The 24,194-nt window shown below is 32.9% G+C and overlaps 2 protein-coding genes across 2 annotated transcripts; one reads left to right on the top strand and one right to left on the bottom strand.

Annotated features, from left to right (window-relative positions):
- Window positions 1-891: 891 nt before the first annotated feature.
- LOC143066897 (heparan-sulfate 6-O-sulfotransferase 3-B-like) lies at window positions 892-9,144 on the bottom strand. Its single transcript, XM_076239723.1, has 2 exons — window positions 8,457-9,144; window positions 892-6,013 (listed from the first exon to the last, which is right to left on the bottom strand). The coding sequence occupies exons 1-2, from the start codon at window positions 8,906-8,908 to the stop codon at window positions 5,305-5,307; spliced, it is 1,161 nt and encodes a 386-aa protein (XP_076095838.1). The 5' UTR covers window positions 8,909-9,144; the 3' UTR covers window positions 892-5,304.
- A 261-nt stretch (window positions 9,145-9,405) lies between these two features.
- LOC143066898 (F-box only protein 36-like) lies at window positions 9,406-23,630 on the top strand. The gene is made up of 5 exons (XM_076239724.1): window positions 9,406-9,562; window positions 12,737-12,848; window positions 18,203-18,375; window positions 19,066-19,200; window positions 22,104-23,630. The coding sequence occupies exons 1-5, from the start codon at window positions 9,449-9,451 to the stop codon at window positions 22,176-22,178; spliced, it is 609 nt and encodes a 202-aa protein (XP_076095839.1). The 5' UTR covers window positions 9,406-9,448; the 3' UTR covers window positions 22,179-23,630.
- Window positions 23,631-24,194: the final 564 nt, after the last annotated feature.

Below are 24,194 nucleotides of genomic sequence, written 5' to 3'. Positions count from 1 at the left end.
GTTGTTGATTGTTGTGGTACTACATACTGTTCTGTTTTTGTATTATGACCTAGCTTTAGGTGTATGCTTGTGGTTGTTGTGGTTCTACATACTGTTCTGTTTTTGTATTATGACCTAGCTTTAGGTGTATGTTGTTGATTGTTGTGGTACTACATACTGTTCTGTTTTTGTATTATGACCTAGCTTTAGGTGTATGTTGTTGGATGTTGTGTTACTACATACTGCTCTGTTTTTGTATTATGACCTAGCTTTACGTGTATGTTGTTGGTTGTTGTGGTACTACATACTGTTCTGTTTTTGTAATATGACCTAGCTTTAGGTGTATGTTGTTGATTGTTGTGGTTCTACATACTGTTCTGTTTTTGTATTATGACCTAGCTTTAAGTGTATGTTGTTGGTTGTTGTGGTACTACATACTGTTCTGTTTTTGTATTATGACCTAGCTCTGGGTGTATGATGTTGATTGTTGTGGTAATTTTCATAAATCCGGTTTGCTGTCGTTGTGACAGCCTCTTGTTGTATTATGACCTAGCTTTAGGTGAATGTTGTTGGTTGTTCTGGTACTTCAGACTGTTTTGTTTCTGTACTTTGACCTAGCTTTAGGTGTATGTTGATTGTTGTGGATACTATTATGTTTTTGTACTTTGACCTATCTTTAGGTGTATGTTGATTTTTGTGGATACTATTATGTTTTTGTACTTTGACCTATCTTTAGGTGTATGTTGATTGTTGTGGATACTTTTATGTTTTGTACAGATGTTAATTTGCTGTCTCATTGATGTATAGACTTCATTAATATCCCTCATTTAATTTAAGATAGTGGTGACCATGGAAACTTTATGCTGCAAAATTTCTTTAAGACACCAAAAAACGGTAGAAAGGTAATAAAAGTTCAAGGTTGAAGTTTTATTTGCTTTGGTTACAAAATTCTATTTACATCTTTTAACATTTTTAAAGCACCACTTTAACAGTAATTCATAATTACTAAATACTTTGGAAGACACAGTGGTAAAACCTGTCGATTTAAACCCTGACTGACAAATATTTTTTACATTATAATTACATTTGGAAATATATGTGTTAGATAAAATAATCTCACAGAAAAATTTTGTGGTCCAACTGCCATACATTTCTTAAATGTATAAGCGAACAGACCTATTTTTGTATTTAAATGACCTACTATCATGAATATAATTAAGAATAAAAATCTCTCTGTTTTACTACTGTATGATCCATTGTAGTTACCATGGTTACACTGTATAACAAATTACAAGGGTGTAAAAGATCCATGCAATAATAAAATAATAAATAATGGTAATACATTGATCATGGTGTTCAACTGTGTATCATATTCTATTCTGTATTTACTTTAAACAATACAGTTTATCAGTATACATGATTTCTCTTTTGTTATTCACTACAGGTAAATTTATTACACACCTTAAAGTAAAAGTTCATTTGAAATTCTGTGTTTTTCATCAGAAATGCTTTCATTTGACTACAAAATCAACAACTAAATCTTAATTATACCAGTAAGTTATAAGAAATGGGTTATTTAGGCCTGAATTAAATCAAAGTATTGTCAGAGCTGGGATCAAGCCAATCTTAACTATGTTGGTACGTTATTTAGGCCCTAAATTTAATCAAAGTATTGTCAGAGCTGGGATTAAGCCAATCTTAACTATGCTGGTACGTTATTTAGGCCCTGAATTTAAATCAAAGTATTGCCAGAGCTGAGATCAAGCCAATCTTAACTATGCTGGTACGGTATTTAGGCACTGAATTAAATCAAAGTATTGTCAGAGCTGCGATCAAGCCTATCTTAACTTGAAAATCCACAATGTTAACTTTTTAATCATTTGTTAATAAATGATTTTTTTTAAAGCAATATTTGTCAGAAGGTATTTTTACAAAGGTCAAATGATGTTCATAGTTTCATATCATTTATTTCACTTCAATGCCATATGACATACAGTGGATTTATAGTTATGCATGTTTTACCAAAGTGTTATTTATGAATAGCATTTACCTTAATACTGATCATTGATTTGTAAAACAGTAGTTTTGTTTAATATTTACCAGCTGAAGAGTTTTGTTTGATGATTTAGAAGATCTTTATTGGGGGGTTAGAAATTGTATGTTTCATTTGATGATTTAGAAGATCTTTACTGGGGGGTTAGAAATTGTATGTTTCATTTGATGATTTAGAAGATCTTTACTGGGGGGTTAGGAATTGTATGTTTCATTTGATGATTTAGAAGATCTTTACTGGGGGGTTAGAAATTGTATGTTTCATTTGATGATTTAGAAGATCTTTACTGGGGGGTTAGAAATTGTATGTTTCATTTGATGATTTAGAAGATCTTTACTGGGGGGTTAGAAATTGTATGTTTCTTGTGATGATTTAGAAGATCTTTACTGGGGGGTTAGGAATTGTATGTTTCATTTGATGATTTAGAAGATCTTTACTGGGGGGTTAGGAATTGTATGTTTCATTTGATGATTTAGAAGATCTTTATTGGGGGGTTAGAAATTGTATGTTTCATTTGAGGATTTAGAAGATCTTTATTGGGGGGTTAGAAATTGTATGTTTCATTTGATGATTTAGAAGATCTTTATTGGGGGGTTAGAAATTGTATGTTTCATTTGATGATTTAGAAGATCTTTACTGGGGGGTTAGGAATTGTATGTTTCATTTGATGATTTAGAAGATCTTTATTGGGGGGTTAGAAATTGTATGTTTCATTTGATGATTTAGAAGATCTTTACTGGGGGGTTAGAAATTGTATGTTTCATTTGATGATTTAGAAGATCTTTACTGGGGGGTTAGGAATTGTATGTTTCATTTGATGATTTAGAAGATCTTTACTGGGGGGTTAGAAATTGTATGTTTCATTTGATGATTTAGAAGATCTTTACTGGGGGGTTAGAAATTGTATGTTTCATTTGATGATTTAGAAGATCTTTACTGGGGGGTTAGGAATTGTATGTTTCATTTGATGATTTAGAAGATCTTTACTGGGGGGTTAGAAATTGTATGTTTCATTTGATGATTTAGAAGATCTTTACTGGGGGGTTAGGAATTGTATGTTTCATTTGATGATTTAGAAGATCTTTATTGGGGGGTTAGAAATTGTATGTTTCATTTGATGATTTAGAAGATCTTTACTGGGGGGTTAGGAATTGTATGTTTCATTTGATGATTCAAACTGAAATTGGGTCTAGTATACATTACCATACTGAATAAATATACTATTTTCTTAATACACTATATTTTTCAAAAATGATTGAATTTTAATATACCTCTAAAATGTATAATATTGGCACAAAATAGATTTAAAAGCTGAAAGTGATAAATGAAAAAAGATGTGTATATGAATATAACAAATATCATACATAAAAGAGATGTGTATATGAATTTAACAAATATCATACATAAAAGAGATATGTATATGAATTTAACAAATATCATACATAAAAGAGATGTGTATATGAATTTAACAAATATCATAAACACATAAAATTAAATAAATATGAGATTACAGAAATATTTCTACTGAACAATTTCTCATTTGCTTACAAAAACCATTCCATTCCCTATCATGCCTATTATGCTAATTATAACAAGTCCTGTTACATTCTACTGTACTTAATGTTAACCTCTTGCTTTATAACTTGTTCCCCACGTTGTGATGTCACATAAACTTTCAGATAAATATTTCTGTGGCTATCAATAAACAGATACACAAATCGGTCTTCTTATTGTCAGGTCTAACAGACATTACAGAGGACAAAATCACAAAGACCTCAACCATAGAAGATTGCCCTCAGGTGTAGATTTACAATTTCAATTTTAAGTTGAGGGTACTCTATTAAACAAAAGACTAGGAGATATTTAATATAATTCAGACAGGCCTGGGGAAATCCATAGAATAAGAAAAAAAACTTTTTTTGGCTTGAACAGGTCAACAAAGAAGTGTTTAGAAAGACCCCTTTTTGGCCCCAAAATATAGCAGTTTTACAAAATTGTGAGAATGTAATATTTTAGCTATTTATTGGAAAGTAGAATGCTTCTGCTACATAAATATGGACTGTTTTTGACAATACAATGCACATATATCGAGTACTAGCATCATGAATTCATGCTATATTACTGAAATCTACACAATTTTAGCCGGTTTCCGTCTTAAATGAAAGTGGCCACATTCATGTTCATTCATAATATTGAAATGAAAAATATTTGATGATAATACATGACAAATATAAAGGTTGAGGATGAACACAGATGCAACAACCATTTGAAAAGTGACGTTTTTCAATTTTGGCATATTTGATAGATTTTTCATATTTAAGCTTGAGTCGGAGCGTTTTTAATAACTAAATCAGTTAAAATCTGTCACATAAACTAATCGAATCAATTGAAATAGACACTTAAGTGTTTAAAAAGTGTCTAAAATCTTTCTTTAGATGAACCTGCAATTTGAGGTCAAAATCGGCAAATTGCCAGACCTACTCCTTCGAATGGAGCACTCCTTACTTGAAATGAAATAGACAAAACTGGTATTTGACCCCTTACATCATGTATATTTAAGTGTTGTTTTTATCCATGTTGGTCATGTTGATTAACAGGTAGGGGGTAATCAGACATATTTGTAAAAACTTAACTAATTTGTAGTGCTATGACAGCAGACAATTTCTTCCTATGTAAACTAGTAGGTAACCATTCAAACAACATGCTATAATACAAATAGTGATTATACATGATTATTATCAACTGTACCAACTTCTTGGTATATTTATGAATTAACAAATGGATTTATATGACAATTTATCACAGACTATACAAAAAAGAGAAAAAATAACAGAAATGCTTTGTAATGAGATCTTAGATATTCATTGAACATAAATGAGCTGTGACAACAACTTCCTATGAATTACAAAAATATACATTTTAAATATATTGTCAAATATATCTCTGCTATAACATGGGTGATGTACAAACTGTATCAGTTTGGAATGGTATGAACTAAGATAGACAAAATATTTCATTCGTCTTTATCACTTATCACATATAAATTTTAAAATAAACTGAGTTTGATGTGAAAGCATGATTCATTCATTCTATATATATATATATATTTCATATAACTAAAAACTTAAATCAAGTTTGAATTGTCCATGGAAAAAAGGCAGTAATATTTTTGTCTTATTTTCAGATGTACCTTAAGTTTTTAAAGTTCAACAGCCAGACAATGACAAACATTATTTTGTACTATCAAAACTTAATAAAACATGACTTTATTTTTAAGATGCTTCTTTAAACAGCTCCTCCACATAATCTAGTGTTTCATTATGTTGTTCTCTAACACCTAACCCTTCATTATGTTCTTCTCCAGTTTTACTCTCAATCACACTGACAGGAGTAGACTCAGACTCATTCATTTCTTCTGTCATCACCTTGACTCGTTCTTCAAATAGTCTTTTGGCAAATTTATATAATTTAACATCTAAAGCATTCAGATTTTCTATCAAACTTATTTGTTCCTCTGTAACCTTATGTTCAGCTTTTTCGGAATGTGTTTTGTTGAACTGCTCAAAATCTTTAGAAAATTTTATATGAAATGTATGTTGAAATAAGAGTTGAGTATCACGTTGATGTTCTGTTAAACCAAAAAAAGACATATTTTTAAGGTTTTCGATTGCACTTTCCAATAGTAATCTTTGTCTTAGTTCCTCATTCATTCCTGTCCCATTGTAGCAGTTCACTTTACTTAGATTAGCCAACATCCTTGTCTGGCGATTATTAGCCAGATTAAATTTACATTTTATGAATTCTTCCAATGTTACACCTTTCCATGTCGAGCCCTCAAAGCAAAATGGCACTTCTTCTAAAGAAGCTTGGCGTCCATTACAATAGAGTTTAGCAGCTTTCCATGTAGCTCCTCTCTGAACATGTTTCCATTCACTTATGTATCTCCTCACTGGGTCTCTTAGTATGGTGATATAGTGGAATCTAAAAACAACATTACAGGTAGTTTAATTAGTATGATGATATAGTGGAATCTAAATCAAAAACAACAGGCAGTTTAAAAAATACTACTGATTCTTAGAGACAGGCAAGTGGAAGGTAATTTAGTACATGTACCGTAGTCAAAATATACTTCTGTTAAGTGCTATAAAAAAATATAAATTGCCTAATAATGCTAATGAGTTTTGCACCTGTCCAAAGTCAGGAGCCTCTTGCCTTTGTTAGTCTTGTATAATTAATTTTGGTTCATTTATACATGTATGTTTTGGATTTTAGTATGAGGTCCATTATCCCTAAACTAGTACACATTTTTATTTAAAGGCCTGGTGAGGGATTTTTAGGGTGCTGTGTTGAAGACCTTTTGGTGGTCTTAGGATTATATTTGCTCTTTGGTCTGATTGTAAACTACAAATGTACTTGTTTCTTTTGACATATTCCCCTTTCTATTCTCAATTCTAAGAATAAGTAATGTAAGATACTTTTTTTTTTGTACTATGAAAGTTTTCAATCATGTTTATAACATAAGGCTAATACTATTTATGATATTAAAACTAGCGACTCCCAGGAACCTGATATGCACACTTGGTAAAAAAAATGCAACATTTAAATCTGTAGCAATAGATCTAGAGGCAGCAATCTTTCACACAATAAGTAAACTTGTGGCTAGGTGTTTTAAAAGATCTAGATCTGTTCTGTATTTTTTGTAAAATGAAAGAACCTGCCATCCATTGATTTCTGTCAAAATTATAATTTTTTGCAGATTTTTGTGATCTACATGTACATGCATGTAGCTGATCATTTTTGCTGTTCAAAGTTTCTACCTATTCAAAATAAACAAAATTTAGTCAAAATTGTCATTTAAGGTCGTTAACTCCTTACAGAGCCCTCCAATGTTTCCTGATAATATTTTATTATATATGTTATATTATTATTCTAATATGACGTTCTTCTTAAGCTTTGGGTACAAAGCCATGTTCTAATTCAAATAGAACATGGGTTGCACGTGATTGACGTCACAATTGAAATTGCAACATCAGGTGAATTTTGAACAACGCCAGAGATCGAAATTGACATTTTTGTTGGTGTTGCTCGTTAGGAAATTAAATAAAAACATTCTTAAAGTAAGTTTAAATGTTTCTGTTCTTTTTTTTTGATAAACTGCTGATTTTCTATAGCGTTTTTGGTTCATGAAATCAAAATGGCGACATTCCGAGCGTCTACTATAGGTCCGCTTCGAATTGGACAAGTTCAAATATTCCTATTAGAATCGAAATAATTCTATTCTGCCATGCTCTATGCTCATTTTAACATGGGTAGGCATTATATCTGTAAACATTTAATACCTCGCTAACGCTCGGTATTAAGATATTAACAAATATAATGCCTACCCATGTTAAAATGAGCATAGAGCATGGCAGGATAGAATTATTTCTTAATTAGACCGTTGGTTTTCCCATTTGAATGGTTTTACACTTGTATTTTAGGGCCCTTTATAGCTTGTTGTTTGGTGTGAGCCAAGGCTCCGTGTTTAAGGCTGTACAAATTAGTCATTAACACGGAATCTTGGCGCACACTGAACAGCAAGCTTTAAAGGGAGTCAAGGAAAACATTTATTTTTTCTCAGATGTCTCATTTACATTTAACAAATATTTCAGTAAGGCAAACATTTCTTTATCATCCAATATTGCTACAATCAGTCTGCACCATATAAATCACTATATAAACATACATGTATAAATCCATTTATGCCCCAGACCAGTAAAGTTCTATTTGGACACATGTTGGAATAGTAAAGATTTTTAAAAAACTTTGTTTAAGGGATATGTATCCTTGTGTTGATACTATCTATAATAGAAAATCCACAGCCTTTCACCCAGTAGCTATTATGAGGGGGAGGACAGGGGGGTACCCTTCTCCCTTCTCCCACCCCGCTTCTCCTTTCTCCTACCCCCGTTCTCCTTTCTCCCATTAGAATAAAACATCTCCTTTTGAGAATTTTTTTCTTGAAATATTAGAAAAAATTTTAAAAGGAGAGATATTTTAATTTTTCTCCTTTCTCCCAGCCTTCCTCTCCTTTCTCCTACCCCCTTTCTCCTTTCTCCCAACCCCTTTATCCTTTCTCCTACCCCCTTTCTCCCTGTCTCCCTTACCCCTGTCCTCCCCCTCTATTATACTTTTTGCTTTGAAGCCTTACAGCCAATGTAAGGCATCAAAGAAAAAAAGTATAATAGCCTTTCAAGACGTCGTAATTGGGCTATAAACTCTTTCATTTCTTGGGGTGACTCATCGGAATAGCCCACGGTAAGTAAGTGAGTTAATTTTATTTATAGTTGGGCATGATATGTACAATTCCAACAATTGTAGAGCTCTTAACAGACTTGACAGTCTCAACCTGTTCAATTTTTCCTGCTTATATTGACATGTATACCTTCTTTTTCTATGTAAACCTTCTTGCTTGTCCATTTCTTTATCCACACATCCCTTTAATTCTGTCCAGTCTGCATGGAGACCACATGCCCAACCAGTAGAGTATCTGCTAAATAACCAGACAGTTTGCTTTCGAGTTAAGCAGTTACATTTTTTCTTTCCTTTAATACATTCACAAGGTTGATCAATGTCAAGATTTTTAACAAGATGTTTTCCAAAAGTTGTACCACCAGTTTTTTGCATGTGAAGAAAAACCAAAACATCTTCATCTTCTAAATCAAGTTCATAGTCTTTGTCTAGTAGTTTTCTGTCAAAGTTCAAGTCAATAGAATATGAATTTGTTTTCTGTGAAAACAAATAATGATTTTGATCCGAATAAAGACATAACAATAAAACAAATAATGCCAAGAAGACACATATGGTCCCAAGGAGTCTTATGTTACTCCTTCTCATCTTCTAAATCTACCTTTTACAAATTCCTAAAGATATTTGATTTGTCAAAATGGTCTGCTTCGAACGTCATTAAAATAATATTCCCCTAACACATTCATCACACTTCTTTCATGTTATTTTTTTTTTACGGTTTCTCTTTCTGTCTCTATGTTTATATTCAATAACGAAGCAAATATAAGATATCAAGAGAGAACCAATTATTTCCATCCATTAGTGACCTTCGGAATAAAAATTGATATTATTTTTCGTATACATATTGGAAAAGTCCAAATTATTCCGAAAAGCAAATATAATTTCGACTGTTTCTACTTAAACCGGGGTAGACTTTTGCGTTCCTTAGCCAAAAAAGATATTTTTAAGATTACTGTAACCAGTAAAAATGTTAAAAGTGAACAAAAAAAATTCCAATATTTATTTTTTGAATAATAAGAAAAGTTCGTATTTAATTTCACAATATCTCAAAAAATGAATAAAATCGTAAAAAAATATATGTCTAGATCTCGTCTATTTGGTTGAGATGGTGATATTCGAAGCTTCAAAATGGTGGACATCTCACCCTGTTGGCTGAATGAGCACAATGCTTTAGTAGATTTTGGCGCTACTGCTAATGCACCAAGCAAAGATTTTTATCACGTCTTTGTCACAACAAAAGAAGTATTAGATTTTAGTTAAATTTTCCATAATGTATACTTAGTTTTGTTATATGCGCATAAAATAAAATCTAAAAAGAAACAATTTTTGACCATGACCTTACGAATCAACAACATAAAAGAATAAAATAATATGTCTTTACAGCTGGTTAACCAATAGCCTGGAGATCCTGATACAGTATTTGAGATTCACAACCTTCATCTCAATTAAAACACCAGGTCACCTGACACAGTATTTGAGATTCACAACCTTCATGATCATCTCAATTAAAACACCAGGTCACCTGGCACCAGTTTAACTGGCCACCTGCTGATTGATACTTCAACACAAACTTTGTGTAAATAAGATTATAACAACACCAGTCAGCAGGGGTCCAGTTCAATCACCAGAACTCTATTCTATTCTACCATATAGTGACCGCCTTCAACAACCTGAAGGTTATGTTGTAAAGCAAAATTATATCCGGGTGAAATTTGATCTGGAGGAAAAAATGTCACAGTAGTTGTTGTTATTTTTTTATCCGGAGGAAACTATTTCCCTGGGATATTTTATCCTTTGACGTGAAATTCTATCTGGGTAGTTAACTTATTGAATAGTTATTAGAAAAAAATTATCCTTTAAAAACACAATGAAATAATAATAGTGTATTTGAAATAAAGCGAAATTGTTAAAAAATATATATTATAATGGGAAATAATTTCACAAATTATCCTTGAAAAAATTTCCTGAAATACAAAGAAATGTATTCAAGTCAATATCATCCTTTTAAAAAGAAAATTATCATGAAACATAGGGAAGAAAATCAGAAGTAATTTCAAAGATCGTAATTGTGAAAATAATATCATGATTAAATAAGGTTAGTGAAATTCATGTAAAAGTGAGTTGTTTTCAGATCTCAGTACAAATATAAATTTAAAAGTAAGGTAGAAATATAGTTGCATATTGCTACTGTTAACAGTAATAGAAGAATTTGATTATGATGATATTTTTAACTATATAAATAGTTTTGTCTGGGGACAGAGATGTAGTTGTTGAATGATTATATGGAAATCAGATAAATCATAGCATAACAATATATTGGAACAATAGCATGTTTAACAGCTGGATAGTTTTTACCTGTGAAATGTTATCTGTCTTATTAAATCAAGTTGTAAGTCATCTTTTTATATAAATGAATATATAAAAAATAAGATTCAAATAAAAATTTCGCTATACAATAGATTCAGAAATATATTATATTAATGTCTTTAAAATATAAATTGCTCATAATTACCTCCCTTTGATAAATTATGGAAATTTAGTCTACCTTTGTGAAACATTTTATAATTATAGTCAGGTATATATTGATTGTGAGTAACTTACATAGTAGTTAATGGGACTCTATTTCACACGGTTCTGTGAAATATAGTACGGCAAATATATACCGGTACATACTATCCGCATAACACAGATAGATTTTCACTGACCTCTGGAAAAAATCAACCTGTGAAATACCATGCCTGGAAAAAATTACTGGGACAAATTATCCTCAGGATAAAATATCACAGAGGAAGAAATAAACCGTTACAATGTCACAGGAGGAAACTTACAACAAGGCATAGATTGAAAAATGTACAATTTTTAAAAATATGAAAAATGAAAAAAATGTTTTTTATAATAAAGTAAGATGTTATAATTGAGTTAATATTGATGCTTTGAAATTGAAGATTTCAAAGCATCAATATTAAGAATTCTCAGTAGACAGTACGAATTTTAGTCAATTCAGCACCTGGTCAAAATGGCACCCAATGTTGAATAAACATTGCTTTTTCAGTATTTTTAAAAAGAAAAAAAAAAATTAAAGAAGGAGTTGTCCAAAAATATTGACTTATTCATTTTTTTGTGGGCCAGTTTGTATTTATTTTCGTTCAACTGTATATGAATATCCAAGGTAATTGTTATGCGTGTTTAAACCAGTTTAGCATTTTGCAGGATTTTGGGTTTGCTCATGTGAGTGAAATACTTCCATAGTTCAATGTTGTTTTTAAACTTTCCTACCAAAATAACAACAGCTTGGGTATTAAATGGCTTAATTCATTGTTTTTTTATTTAAATTTTTGAAGAAAAAACATCAATAATTACCTGTTTAGCATTAAAACAGCAAACATGTTGATAATTTAATTGAATCATGCTAATCAAAACATCAGTCATATTACATTGGGAAACTTCAAATAATTAAACTATGTTTTTTAAGTACTGCTCCATGGATGTGAGGATTTTTAACAATGTCATGAACAAAAATAAAACCCGAACCTGAAATAATTAAAAATTGAAAAGACAATTTATATGGGGACGAAGTCCCCAATAACAGTAGAAAATTCAATAAAAAAAAAAAAAAAAAAATCGGGAAAATTTTCCCGATATTTTCATTGTACTAATGAACTCAAATCATTCAATTTTTTTTGTCGCGCTTTTGAATTTCCGGATCTGCGCAGAAATCTACTTCCGTTTCCGGTCTTGTTTGCATGCGACTTTGAATAAAATGTATATTTATCAGTCTAAAAGGAATTCATTTTTAAAAATAGTTTGTTATAAAAAAAAAAACGTTACTTGATGACAGCGTTTCTTTGTTTACATTGAATATGACGTCATAACTTAAATAACGTCACAACTAAAATCCCTAACAAAAGAACCAAAATCGGAAACGTTACGTTCTTTGTTTACATTGAATATCATGTCATAACGTCACAACTAAATCCCTAACAACAGAACCAAAATCGGAAACGTTACTGTATTTCCGTTTCTCTTTTTAACATGTTTGATTTATAAAAAAAAATCATACAGACTTCATCCCCATTCACAGGTTATGCCTGCCTCATATTACATATTTAGCATTATTTAAATGGGGACAAAGAAAATTGAAATGCATTAGATATCGACTATTTTTTTGTTATCTCTCTGTAAGCATGATGAACATAGATTTATTTTTCGTCAAAATAATATAAATATGACTGGGTATATAATATATTTATTATATATTATTATTTACAGTGCTCATATAGCGCTGATATGTATATTATTTTTTTTTTTTTTTTAAATCTATGTGTCAATGTTTCAATAGAAACAAAATAGAAACTCAATATATGAATGCTGAGTACTGGTGTTAACTTTTCTGTTTACATTGTGGGTTTTTTTCAGATTGTTTTACGGTTATGGAAGATTGTACCTCCAACCCGTGCTGATTCCCACACTCCTCCTGCTGAGTACAGAAACTCTTATAAAGATTTTGAATTTGATGACCGTTGTCACAGTATGTATTGATATATTTAATTAAGTTGTAGTCATTATTTTAGTATCCTGTAATTCAAAATGGACAAGCAGTCCTTCCAATTTTTCTTAAGTAAAATTGTTCATGTTTTAAGTGAACCGAAAAATTTCAACTAACACAGAGAAGAAAAGTAAGAGAAATTTTAGATTTTTTGTTGCATTTCGTTTGTTAAAGGGGGGAAATAGTATAATTAGTTTATTTTAAGTTTGAGAAATGTATTCATAGTTTAAAAAGTACTTGAAGGCATCTTAACACTGCCACTGCGCAGGGCAGTTCTATTAAAGCGTGTTGATAATCCAGGGAAGCCACCTTTTAAAATGAAACTATTGTCACCACACATAAAAAGAATATTGAGAAACCTGTAGAACTTTTTTTTTTACAACCAATCTATATCATATTTTGACAATATGCATGTGTTTTTTTCTGAAAGATTGCTAATGTCAAAATTCCTTACAGAACAGTTGTTTTGAAATTATAAATTTTCAAATTTAAAAAACAGATATATTTATACATCAAGTTGGAAAAAAGCATCATAATTGATTTGTTGACAAGTGAAGAAATATACCATAACAGTGAATAGACTTTATCCCAATAAGTTGTAGGATTCAAATATGACCCCATAAATTATTGTACACATGTAGCTCAAGGTTTTCAAATATGTTACGTTAGCAACTAAATAAGGGACCTGATGGGGGGAGGGTATCATTATGATTCATAAGTGGATTTTTTTGTCAATCAGGATTCACAGAAAATAAATTTCCATGATCGGGGATCACAAATTTTTTAAAAAAAAAATCTGTAGAAAAACGAATCACAATAGCAAAAATGCACCAATCACGAAGAACGAAAATAACCCATCAGGCCCCTCCTTAATGTTACGAAAATAACCCATCAGACCCCTCCTTAATGTTATCTAAATTATGACAAACAGTAACTCATATTCTTTTAAATTATTTTTATTGTACACATTTCACAAAAAGAAATTCTTAAAATGCCTGGGCATTTAAAAATTTGACTGGGGACAGGCACATACAGAATGTGTTAGGGTTAAACATGTTAGAAGGCACCCAATCCTCCCTGTCACCCCGGACTGTGGTGTAACAATACAATATAAGAACATACTATAAAAATCAGTTGATGGCCTTGTATTAAAGTTTGATGACATTTTTCAGGAACTGTTTTGCAGTGCTTCCTTTAATTTGTAATCTAGCTTCATATAACAAATGTATAAACATGTTTTATTAACCGGATTTTTGTGACAAAAATGTCGGTTATTGATTTGGGGATGTACGGCCGGGCGGTTGGGCGGCCGGGCGGGCGGCCGGGCGGGCGGCAATCAAATGTTGTCCGTGCATTAACTCATGAACCGTTCAACCAAAGCTTTTAAAATTTTGATATGTTGTTACTGACAACTAAATGAAGGTCAAGTTCAATAATGGCGATTTTGACTTTTACCGTTCAGGAGTTATGGTTCTTGAAAGATTGAAAAATGCAGTTTCCAGTCATGTCCGTGCATTTACGCATGAACTGTTCTCCCAAAGCTTCCCAAATTTTAATATGTTGTTACTGATGACAAAATGGAGGTCAAGTTCAATAATGACGATTTTGACTTTTACCGTTCAGGAGTTATGGTTCTTGAAAGATTGAAAAATGCAGTTTCCAGTCATGTCCGTGCATTTACGCATGAACTGTTCTCCCAAAGCTTCCCAAATTTTAATATGTTGTTACTGATGACAAAATGGAGGTCAAGTTCAATAATGACGATTTTGACTTTTACCGTTCAGGAGTTATGGTTCTTGAAAGATTGAAAAATGGAGTTTCCAGTTGTGTCCGTGCATTTACGCATGAACTGTTCTACTAAAGCTTCCCAAATTTTAATATGGTGTTACTGATGACAAAATAGAGGTCAAGTTAAATAATGACGATTTTGACTTTTACCGTTCAGGAGTTATGGTTCTTGAAAGATTGAAAAATGGTGTTTCCAGTCGTGTCCGTGCATTTTCTCATGAACCATTCAACCAAAGCTTTTGAAATTTTTATATGTTGTTACTGATGACAAAATAGAGGTCAAGTTCAATAATGACGATTTTGAATTTTACCGTTCAGGCGTTATGGTTCTTGAAAGATTGTAAAATGGCGTTTCCATTCACGTTGTTGCATTTACTCATGAACCATTCAATCTAAGCTTTTCAAATTTTAATATGTTGATACTGATGACAAAATGGAGGTCAAATTTGATATTGATGATTTTCACTTTCGCCATTCATCAGTAATGGTTCTTGTGATATTGCCAGGACACAAATAAATATTAATAAATCCGGTTTGCTGTCGTTGTGACATCCTCTTGTTGTGGATGCATTATTATTCGTTGGATAGAGTGGGTACAGGTCAACCACAACATGAAGTGTTCAATGAATTAAAATTTTCTATAAGGTATTATATAGATAGATATAGGAAGATGTGGTATGAGTGCCAATGAGACAACTCTCCATCCAAATAACAATTTATGTATACATGTATTGGCAAAACTACAAATTCAAATATCCACAAAAATGCATACTTACAGAAATAACTGAATCCACAGTATCCTGTTACCAATTTCACATTAGTTGCCCATCAACTCCCTGATAACTGTTAAATTATATTAGAGTTATCATTTGTGAGGATTACCTCATGTTACATATATTTTAGGTGAGATTCAGCGAGTTGCTGGTGAGCACATGTTAGACTGGCTCCTAGCCATCTCCAGGGGACATATTGATTACCTCATGTTACATATATTTTAGGTGAGATTCAGCGAGTTGCTGGTGAGCACATGTTAGACTGGCTCCTATCCATCTCCAGGGGACATATTGATTATCTCATGTTACATATATTTTAGGTGAGATTCAGCGAGTTGCTGGTGAGCAAATGTTAGACTGGCTCCTAGTCACTCCAGGGGTCATATTGATTACCTCATGTTACATATATTTTAGGTGAGATTCAGCAAGTTGCTGGTGAGCACTTGTTAGACTGGCTCCTAGTCACTCCAGGGGTCATATTGATTACCTCATGTAACATATATTTTATGTGAGATTCAGCAAGTTGCTGGTGAGCACATGTTAGACTGGCTCCTAGCCACTCCAGGGGTCATATTGATTACCTCATGTTACATATATTTTAGGTGAGATTCAGCGAGTTGCTGGTGAGCACATGTTAGACTGGCTCCTAGTCACTCCAGGGGTCATATTGATTACCTCATGTTACATATATTTTAGGTGAGATTCAGCGAGTTGCTGGTGAGTGCATGTTAGACTGGCTCCTAGTCACTCCAGGGGTCATATTGATTACCTCATGTTACATATATTTTAGGTGAGATTCAGCAAGTTGCTGGTGAGCACATGTTAGACTGGCTCCTAGCCACTCCAGGGGTCATATTGATTACCTCATGTTACATATATTTAAGGTGAGATTCAGCAAGTTGCTGGTGAGCACATGTTAGACTGGCTCCTAGCCATCTCCAGGGGACATATTGATTACCTCATGTTACATATATTTTAGGTGAGATTCAGCGAGTTGCTGGTGAGCACATGTTAGACTGGCTCCTAGCCATCTCCAGGGGACATATTGATTACCTCATGTTACATATATTTTAGGTGAGATTCAGCGAGTTGCTGGTGAGCACATGTTAGACTGGCTCCTATCCATCTCCAGGGGACATATTGATTATCTCATGTTACATATATTTTAGGTGAGATTCAGCGAGTTGCTGGTGAGCAAATGTTAGACTGGCTCCTAGTCACTCCAGGGGTCATATTGATTACCTCATGTTACATATATTTTAGGTGAGATTCAGCAAGTTGCTGGTGAGCACTTGTTAGACTGGCTCCTAGTCACTCCAGGGGTCATATTGATTACCTCATGTAACATATATTTTATGTGAGATTCAGCAAGTTGCTGGTGAGCACATGTTAGACTGGCTCCTAGCCACTCCAGGGGTCATATTGATTACCTCATGTTACATATATTTTAGGTGAGATTCAGCGAGTTGCTGGTGAGCACATGTTAGACTGGCTCCTAGTCACTCCAGGGGTCATATTGATTACCTCATGTTACATATATTTTAGGTGAGATTCAGCGAGTTGCTGGTGAGTGCATGTTAGACTGGCTCCTAGTCACTCCAGGGGTCATATTGATTACCTCATGTTACATATATTTTAGGTGAGATTCAGCAAGTTGCTGGTGAGCACATGTTAGACTGGCTCCTAGCCACTCCAGGGGTCATATTGATTACCTCATGTTACATATATTTAAGGTGAGATTCAGCAAGTTGCTGGTGAGCACATGTTAGACTGGCTCCTAGCCATCTCCAGGGGACATATTGATTACCTCATGTTACATATATTTTAGGTGAGATTCAGTGAGTTACTGGTGAGCACATGTTAGACTGGCTCCTAGCCATCTCCGGGGGTCATATTGATTACCTCATGTTACATATATTTTAGGTGAGATTCAGCGAGTTGCTGGTGAGCACATGTTAGACTGGCTTCTATCCATCTCCAGGGGACATATTGATTACCTCATGTTACATATATTTTAGGTGAGATTCAGCGAGTTGCTGGTGAGCACATGTTAGACTGGCTCCTAGTCACTCCAGGGGTCATATTGATTACCTCATGTTACATATATTTTAGGTGAGATTCAGCGAGTTGCTGGTGAGCACATGTTAGACTGGCTCCTAGTCACTCCAGGGGTCATATTGAGTACCTCGTGTTACATATATTTTAGGTGAGATTCAGCAAGTTGCTGGTGAGCACATGTTAGACTGGCTCCTAGCCACTCCAGGGGTCATATTGATTACCTCATGTTACATATATTTAAGGTGAGATTCAGCAAGTTGCTGGTGAGCACATGTTAGACTGGCTCCTAGCCATCTCCAGGGGTCATATTGATTACCTCATGTTACATATATTTTAGGTGAGATTTAGTGAGTTGCTTGTGAGCACATGTTAGACTGACTCCTAGCCATCTCCAGGGGACATATTGATTACCTCATGTAACATATATTTAAGGTGAGATTCAGCGATATGCCGGTGAGCACATGTTAGACTGGCTCCTAGCCATCTCCAGGGGACATATTGATTACCTCATGTTACATATATTTTAGGTGAGAATCAGCGAGTTGCTGGTGAGCACATGTTAGACTGACTCCTAGCCATCTCCAGGGGACATATTGATTATCTCATGTTACATATATTTTAGGTGAGATTCAGCGAGTTGCTTGTGAGCATACATTAGACTGGCTCCTAGCCCTCTCCAGGGGACATATTGATTACCTCATGTTGCATATATTTTAGGTGAGATTCAGCGAGTTGCTGGTGAGCACACGTTAGACTGGCTCCTAGCCATCTCCAGGGGACATATTGATTACCTCAGTAGACTGCCAAGAGAGGTCTTGATAAAGATCATCTTAAATCTGGGATTAGAAGATATTGGCAAACTTGGCAGAACATCTCATCAGTTTAAAGAGGTATAATGAGATATGATTAAAAGGAGGTGTTGGGCATGTGTTGATACACTTTATTCAGGAAACCTTTCCACACTATTAGTTAGTTAAATGAATTGATTTGCAAAGAAGTGAAGAGTGTTCAAAGTTATTCTTGATTTGAAAATTGTGTAGGTTGTAATATGAAGTAAAATAAATTTATATTTAAGTTTAAATATCAATTGAAGCAATTTGCAATAAATTAGATATTTAATTATGAATATGAGTAGGAGTGGGTTTACAACAATTAAAGAGCAACACAGCACATAGACCCAAAAGATAACGTTTAAGGCAATACAAATTTGTCCCCCGAGAAAGTGTGTTTACTTAAATTAGCTATAGTCTATACGATGCATTATGGCAGGTGAAAGAATCAGACCTTAGTGCAAATAGAAATGTAATTTAAAGTAATGTGTAATTGAGCATATGTTCAATTACTGTTACATGTAATATTTGGAAACTAATTAATAATATTACCCATTTTGTCATGTAGTTATGAATTAGTTCTCTTTTACAATGTACTTTCAATAACATTAGTTATGAATAAGTTCTCTATTACAATGTACTTTCAATTACCGGTACATTAGTTATGAATTAGTTCCCTATTACAATGTACTTTCAATGACATTTGAAAATTAAAACCTCTCTGAAATCTTGAATATTATATTTTGACAGCTTTGTAATTCATGTGATCTTTGGGAGCAAATGTACAGATTACATACAGAGACAGCTGTTACACCAGAATTAGAAGACTTGGCTAAAGAAAAGGGATGGAAAAAGTTATTCTTCACAAACAAATTACAGTTACAGGTAATACCTATAATGTATAACAGGGTCATTTTTAACAAGGGTGAAAACAAGGACAGGTAATAACTATAATAATGTATAATGGCTAGCAGGGTCAATTCTAACAAGGGTCAAAACTTGGTATTTGGTACAATAATTTAATGCTAGCCATATTGAGTAATAAGAACAGGGAATTGTTTCATGCATCAGTGATTCCCTGTATAGTCAATCAAATTTTTCCCAAAAAAAGACGAACGGGGACAAGCACACTTAATCTGCCTCTGATAATGTATATAAATATGGTGACTTGTCTTTCTGATGATATGTACCTTTTAAGCTGGCACATTAACAATCTTTTAACATGGTAGGTTACTCCTAATTAAGCAATTTTCTTAACTTTTATCCTGATAGATTTTGTATACCCCTGAAGGAAGAGGTATTACTCCTACTTGTCTATCTCATTAAATTTTAGTCATATTTTTTCCGAACATTAAAATCAGAGCTTCCTTTAAGCATGCTATATTGTGTCAGCTTTTTCAAAATCCACAATAACCAACTTGAGAATCCTTTAGGATTTCCTTCAGTGGTCTGAGTAGTCAAACTACTATATCACTAACCTGTCAACACTGAGGTTGTAAGTTCAAATCAAGCATGTTTCACTACTATATCACTAACTTGTCAACACAGCGGTTGTAAGTTCAAATCAAGCATGTTTCACTACTATATCACTAACCTGTCAACACTGAGGTTGTAAGTTCAAATCAAGCATGTTTCACTACAATATCACTAACCGGTTAACACTGAGGTTGTAAGTTCAAATCAAGCATGTTTCACTACTATATCACTAACCTGTCAACACTGAGGTTGTAAGTTCAAATCAAGCATGTTTCACTACAATATCACTAACCGGTTAACACTGAGGTTGTAAGTTCAAATCAAGCATGTTTCACTACAATATCACTAACCTGTCAACACTGAGGTTGTAAGTTCAAATCAAGCATGTTTCACTACTATATCACTAACCTGTCAACACAGAGGTTGTAAGTTCAAATCAAGCATGTTTCACTACTATATCACTAACCTGTCAACACTGAGGTTGTAAGTTCAAATCAAGCATGTTTCACTACTATATCACTAACCTGTCAACACTGAGGTTGTAAGTTCAAATCAAGCATGTTTCACTACTGTATCACTAACCTGTCAACACTGAGGTTGTAAGTTCAAATCAAGCATGTTTCACTACTATATCACTAACCTGTCAACACAGAGGTTGTAAGTTCAAATCAAGCATGTTTCACTACTGTATCACAAACCTGTCAACACTGAGGTTGTAAGTTCAAATCAAGCATGTTTCACTACTGTATCACTAACCTGTCAACACTGAGGTTGTAAGTTCAAATCAAGCATGTTTCACTACTATGTCACTAACCTGTCAACACTGAGGTTGTAAGTTCAAATCAAGCATGTTTCACTACTATATCACTAACCTGTCAACACTGAGGTTGTAAGTTCAAATCAAGCATGTTTCACTACTGTATCACTAACCTGTCAACACTGAGGTTGTAAGTTCAAATCAAGCATGTTTCACTACAATATCACTAACCTGTCAACACTGAGGTTGTAAGTTCAAATCAAGCATGTTTCACTACTATATCACTAACCTGTCAACACAGAGGTTGTAAGTTCAAATCAAGCATGTTTCACTACTGTATCACTAACTTGTCAACACTGAGGTTGTAAGTTCAAATCAAGCATGTTTCACTACTGTATCACTAACCTGTCAACACAGAGGTTGTAAGTTCAAATCAAGCATGTTTCACTACTGTATCACTAACCTGTCAACACAGAGGTTGTAAGTTCAAATCAAGCATGTTTCACTACTGTATCACAAACCGGTCAACACTGAGGTTGTAAGTTCAAATCAAGCATGTTTCACTACTATATCACTAACCTGTCAACACTGAGGTTGTAAGTTCAAATCAAGCATGTTTCACTACAATATCACTAACCTGTCAACACTGAGGTTGTAAGTTCAAATCAAGCATGTTTCACTACTATATCACTAACCTGTCAACACAGAGGTTGTAAGTTCAAATCAAGCATGTTTCACTACTGTATCACTAACCTGTCAACACTGAGGTTGTAAGTTCAAATCAAGCATATTTCACTACTATATCACTAACCTGTCAACACAGAGGTTGCAAGTTCAAATCAAGCATGTTTCACTACTGTATCACTAACCTGTCAACACAGAGGTTGTAAGTTCAAATCAAGCATAGTTCACTACTGTATCACTAACCTGTCAACACTGAGGTTGTAAGTTCAAATCAAGCATGTTTCACTACTATATCACTAACCTGTCAACACAGAGGTTGTAAGTTCAAATCAAGCATGTTTCACTACTATATCACTAACCTGTCAACACTGAGGTTGTAAGTTCAAATCAAGCATGTTTCACTACTATGTCACTAACCTGTCAACACAGAGGTTGTAAGTTCAAATCAAGCATGTTTCACTACTGTATCACTAACCTGTCAACACAGAGATTGTAAGTTCAAATCAAGCATGTTTCACTACTGTATCACTAACCTGTCAACACTGAGGTTGTAAGTTCAAATCAAGCATGTTTCAGGTGTGCTTGACTCAATCTTAATTGACAAGGATAACAGTTTTCGTACAAAAGGATAATGCTCCCTGCACCCTGGCTCCCTCCACCAATGAAAACTGACTGCCACAAATTAGCAAATAGGGCTGAAAGTGGCATAAAACACTTTTATATCAATCAATAAATTTCTTTAACAAAATTCCTATATTTTCTTTAACATTAAAGGCCTAAATACCTTCACATTTTATATATGGAACTACAAATCATAGCTTATCAAAATTTGTTATCATGCTTCAAATGAACATTCTATTTTAAATTACAGCTTCAACTAAGGCGTTTGAAGAAACATGAAATGGACCATGAGCCCAGCAAAGGCCATGCTTTCATCACAGAGTAAAAATTGGTGCAGATATCGGAGGTCAGACTTAAGACAGAGTTCAAAACTCTGGTCCTGAGAACCTTGATAGTATTATATGTTTAGATTTGTTTTAATAGTGCATTCCGATTTTATATGAGATATAAATATATGAAATCCCAGCATTTACATTTTTCTTCTTCAAAAATGTCTCCATACCAAAATTGTATTTAACTGTTACTGACATGAAATGAATTTCTTATGACTTCTTTCGGCTACTTATGAAGAAATTTTTCAAATGAAATTTAGTATTGTGACTATTTGCAAGAATCGCATTCTCTCAAAAATATGAATTACGAAATTATTTGAATGCATGCTTTTTGAAATGGACATGCAGATTTTATAATATTATTTTAGTAATATATAATTATATTTCTATACAGTGTAGTTTTAACATATAGTTTCCTGTTTAGTATCCTGTCACTTTGTTACTTTGTTATATTTGGAATCAAATCAATATTTTGACCATACAGACTAATTCTCAGGGTATTTTCAATGAAGTGATTTACTAAGTTTTTATGTTGGATCCTACACACATCATTGTTTACTAAGGTCTTATGTTGGATCCTACACAGATCATTGTTTTACAGAAGTTTGGATTACCTGAAATGTACAATGGATTCTTTTTAACTTGTCTATGTAAAAGGAATTCTCCACTCTATAATCTGAACATTAACATTGTTTTGTGCCATTTAGCTACGGTTAGATTAACTATAAAATCTTATGGACAATCTACTTAAAATTGAAAAAAGTTACGATTGGAGCAGATACGTTTTTGATTAAAACAAGTAATAAGTTAATCTACTAATTTCATTTTCTGTTTTTCTGTATTTATTTATTTTGTGTAGAATGTAGATTATTTACCTAATATGGAAGCAAGTGCTAGTAACATGATATTATTTATAGGGGTTATTTGTAAAACAAAACAGGAAAGTGATTAACATATATATTTTTTTAAATAATATACTTAATGTAAGAAGAACCAAGTTATATTTATTTTAGTTTTAGTTAAGGATATTAAGTAGCATTTATGTGTAAAGGAATCTATGCATTTTATATAAATATCATTCGATGTGCAGTGAAGTGTGTGGAAATTGTGATTTTGATTATCATTTCTCAATTTAAATATCAAAGTTATATTACTATTAACAGGATTTTGTATTATTATTTTTACATTTGACAGTTTTAAAATATCCGTCCATGAGTTGACACTTATATTTAGTATTGCATGATATTTGTTAATTGATTTAAAAATGAGTTTTTACAACAGTTAAATATTTTTTCTGAATTAATTGCTTGTATTTTTCCAGAGCCGTCCATTCTGAGTGCAGTATATAAACTGTGATAACGAACATTCCTTGTGCCTTTACCGTCTACATTATTAGCTTTATTGTATGTTTGATTTGATTTATAATAAAAAATATTTATTATTTACTTTTTTTTTAAATTATTTTTGATAATTAGAAAAAACTTATATCTGGGGAAAGGAGTAGGTCTGGTAAGGGCTGATTTTGGCCTCAAATTTCAGGTTCGTCTGATGAAAGATATTTGACCCTTTTTAAACGCTTTTAAAAGTGTCTACTTCAGTCGATTTAATAAGTTTTTGTGAAAGATTTGAACTGATTTAGTCATTTCAGATGCTCAAATTCAAGCTTACAAATGTAAATATGAAAAATCTATCAAATATGCCATAATATGGCACTTTTCAAATGGTTTTTGTCAAAAATGAAAGTGGCAGCATCCGAGTTCACTGTCAACCTTTACATATGTTATGTGTTATCATCAAATACAACTTACATTTAAATATTAAGAATGAACATGAATGCGGCCACTTCCATTTAAGACGGCAAATGTCTAGAAATTAACTCAAATGCTAAAATTGTGAAGATTTCAGTAATTTAGCATTACTCAATGATGCTAGTACCCAATATATGTGCATTGTATTGTCAAAATCAGCCCATATTTATGTAGAAGTATTCTACTTTCCAATAAATAGCT

The sequence above is a fragment of the Mytilus galloprovincialis genome, chromosome 3 (genome assembly GCF_965363235.1).
Source record: "Mytilus galloprovincialis chromosome 3, xbMytGall1.hap1.1, whole genome shotgun sequence".
In the NCBI taxonomy this organism is placed as follows: domain Eukaryota; kingdom Metazoa; phylum Mollusca; class Bivalvia; order Mytilida; family Mytilidae; genus Mytilus; species Mytilus galloprovincialis.
Note: the sequence above shows the minus strand (reverse complement) of the source record. Positions and strands in the feature narration are given on the sequence as shown.

Excerpts from the sequence above, each read along its gene's own strand:
- LOC143066897 (XM_076239723.1), bottom strand. The coding sequence starts at position 8,908 with ATGAGAAGGAGTAACATAAGACTCCTTGGGACCATATGTGTCTTCTTG. Across the intron at positions 6,014-8,456 it reads GGTTTACATAGAAAAAGAAG|ATTCCACTATATCACCATAC; the intron begins GTATACATGTCA and ends TGTTGTTTTTAG.
- LOC143066898 (XM_076239724.1), top strand. The coding sequence starts at position 9,449 with ATGGTGGACATCTCACCCTGTTGGCTGAATGAGCACAATGCTTTAGTA. Across the intron at positions 9,563-12,736 it reads TCTTTGTCACAACAAAAGAA|ATTGTTTTACGGTTATGGAA; the intron begins GTATTAGATTTT and ends GGTTTTTTTCAG. Across the intron at positions 12,849-18,202 it reads ATTTGATGACCGTTGTCACA|GTGAGATTCAGCGAGTTGCT; the intron begins GTATGTATTGAT and ends CATATATTTTAG.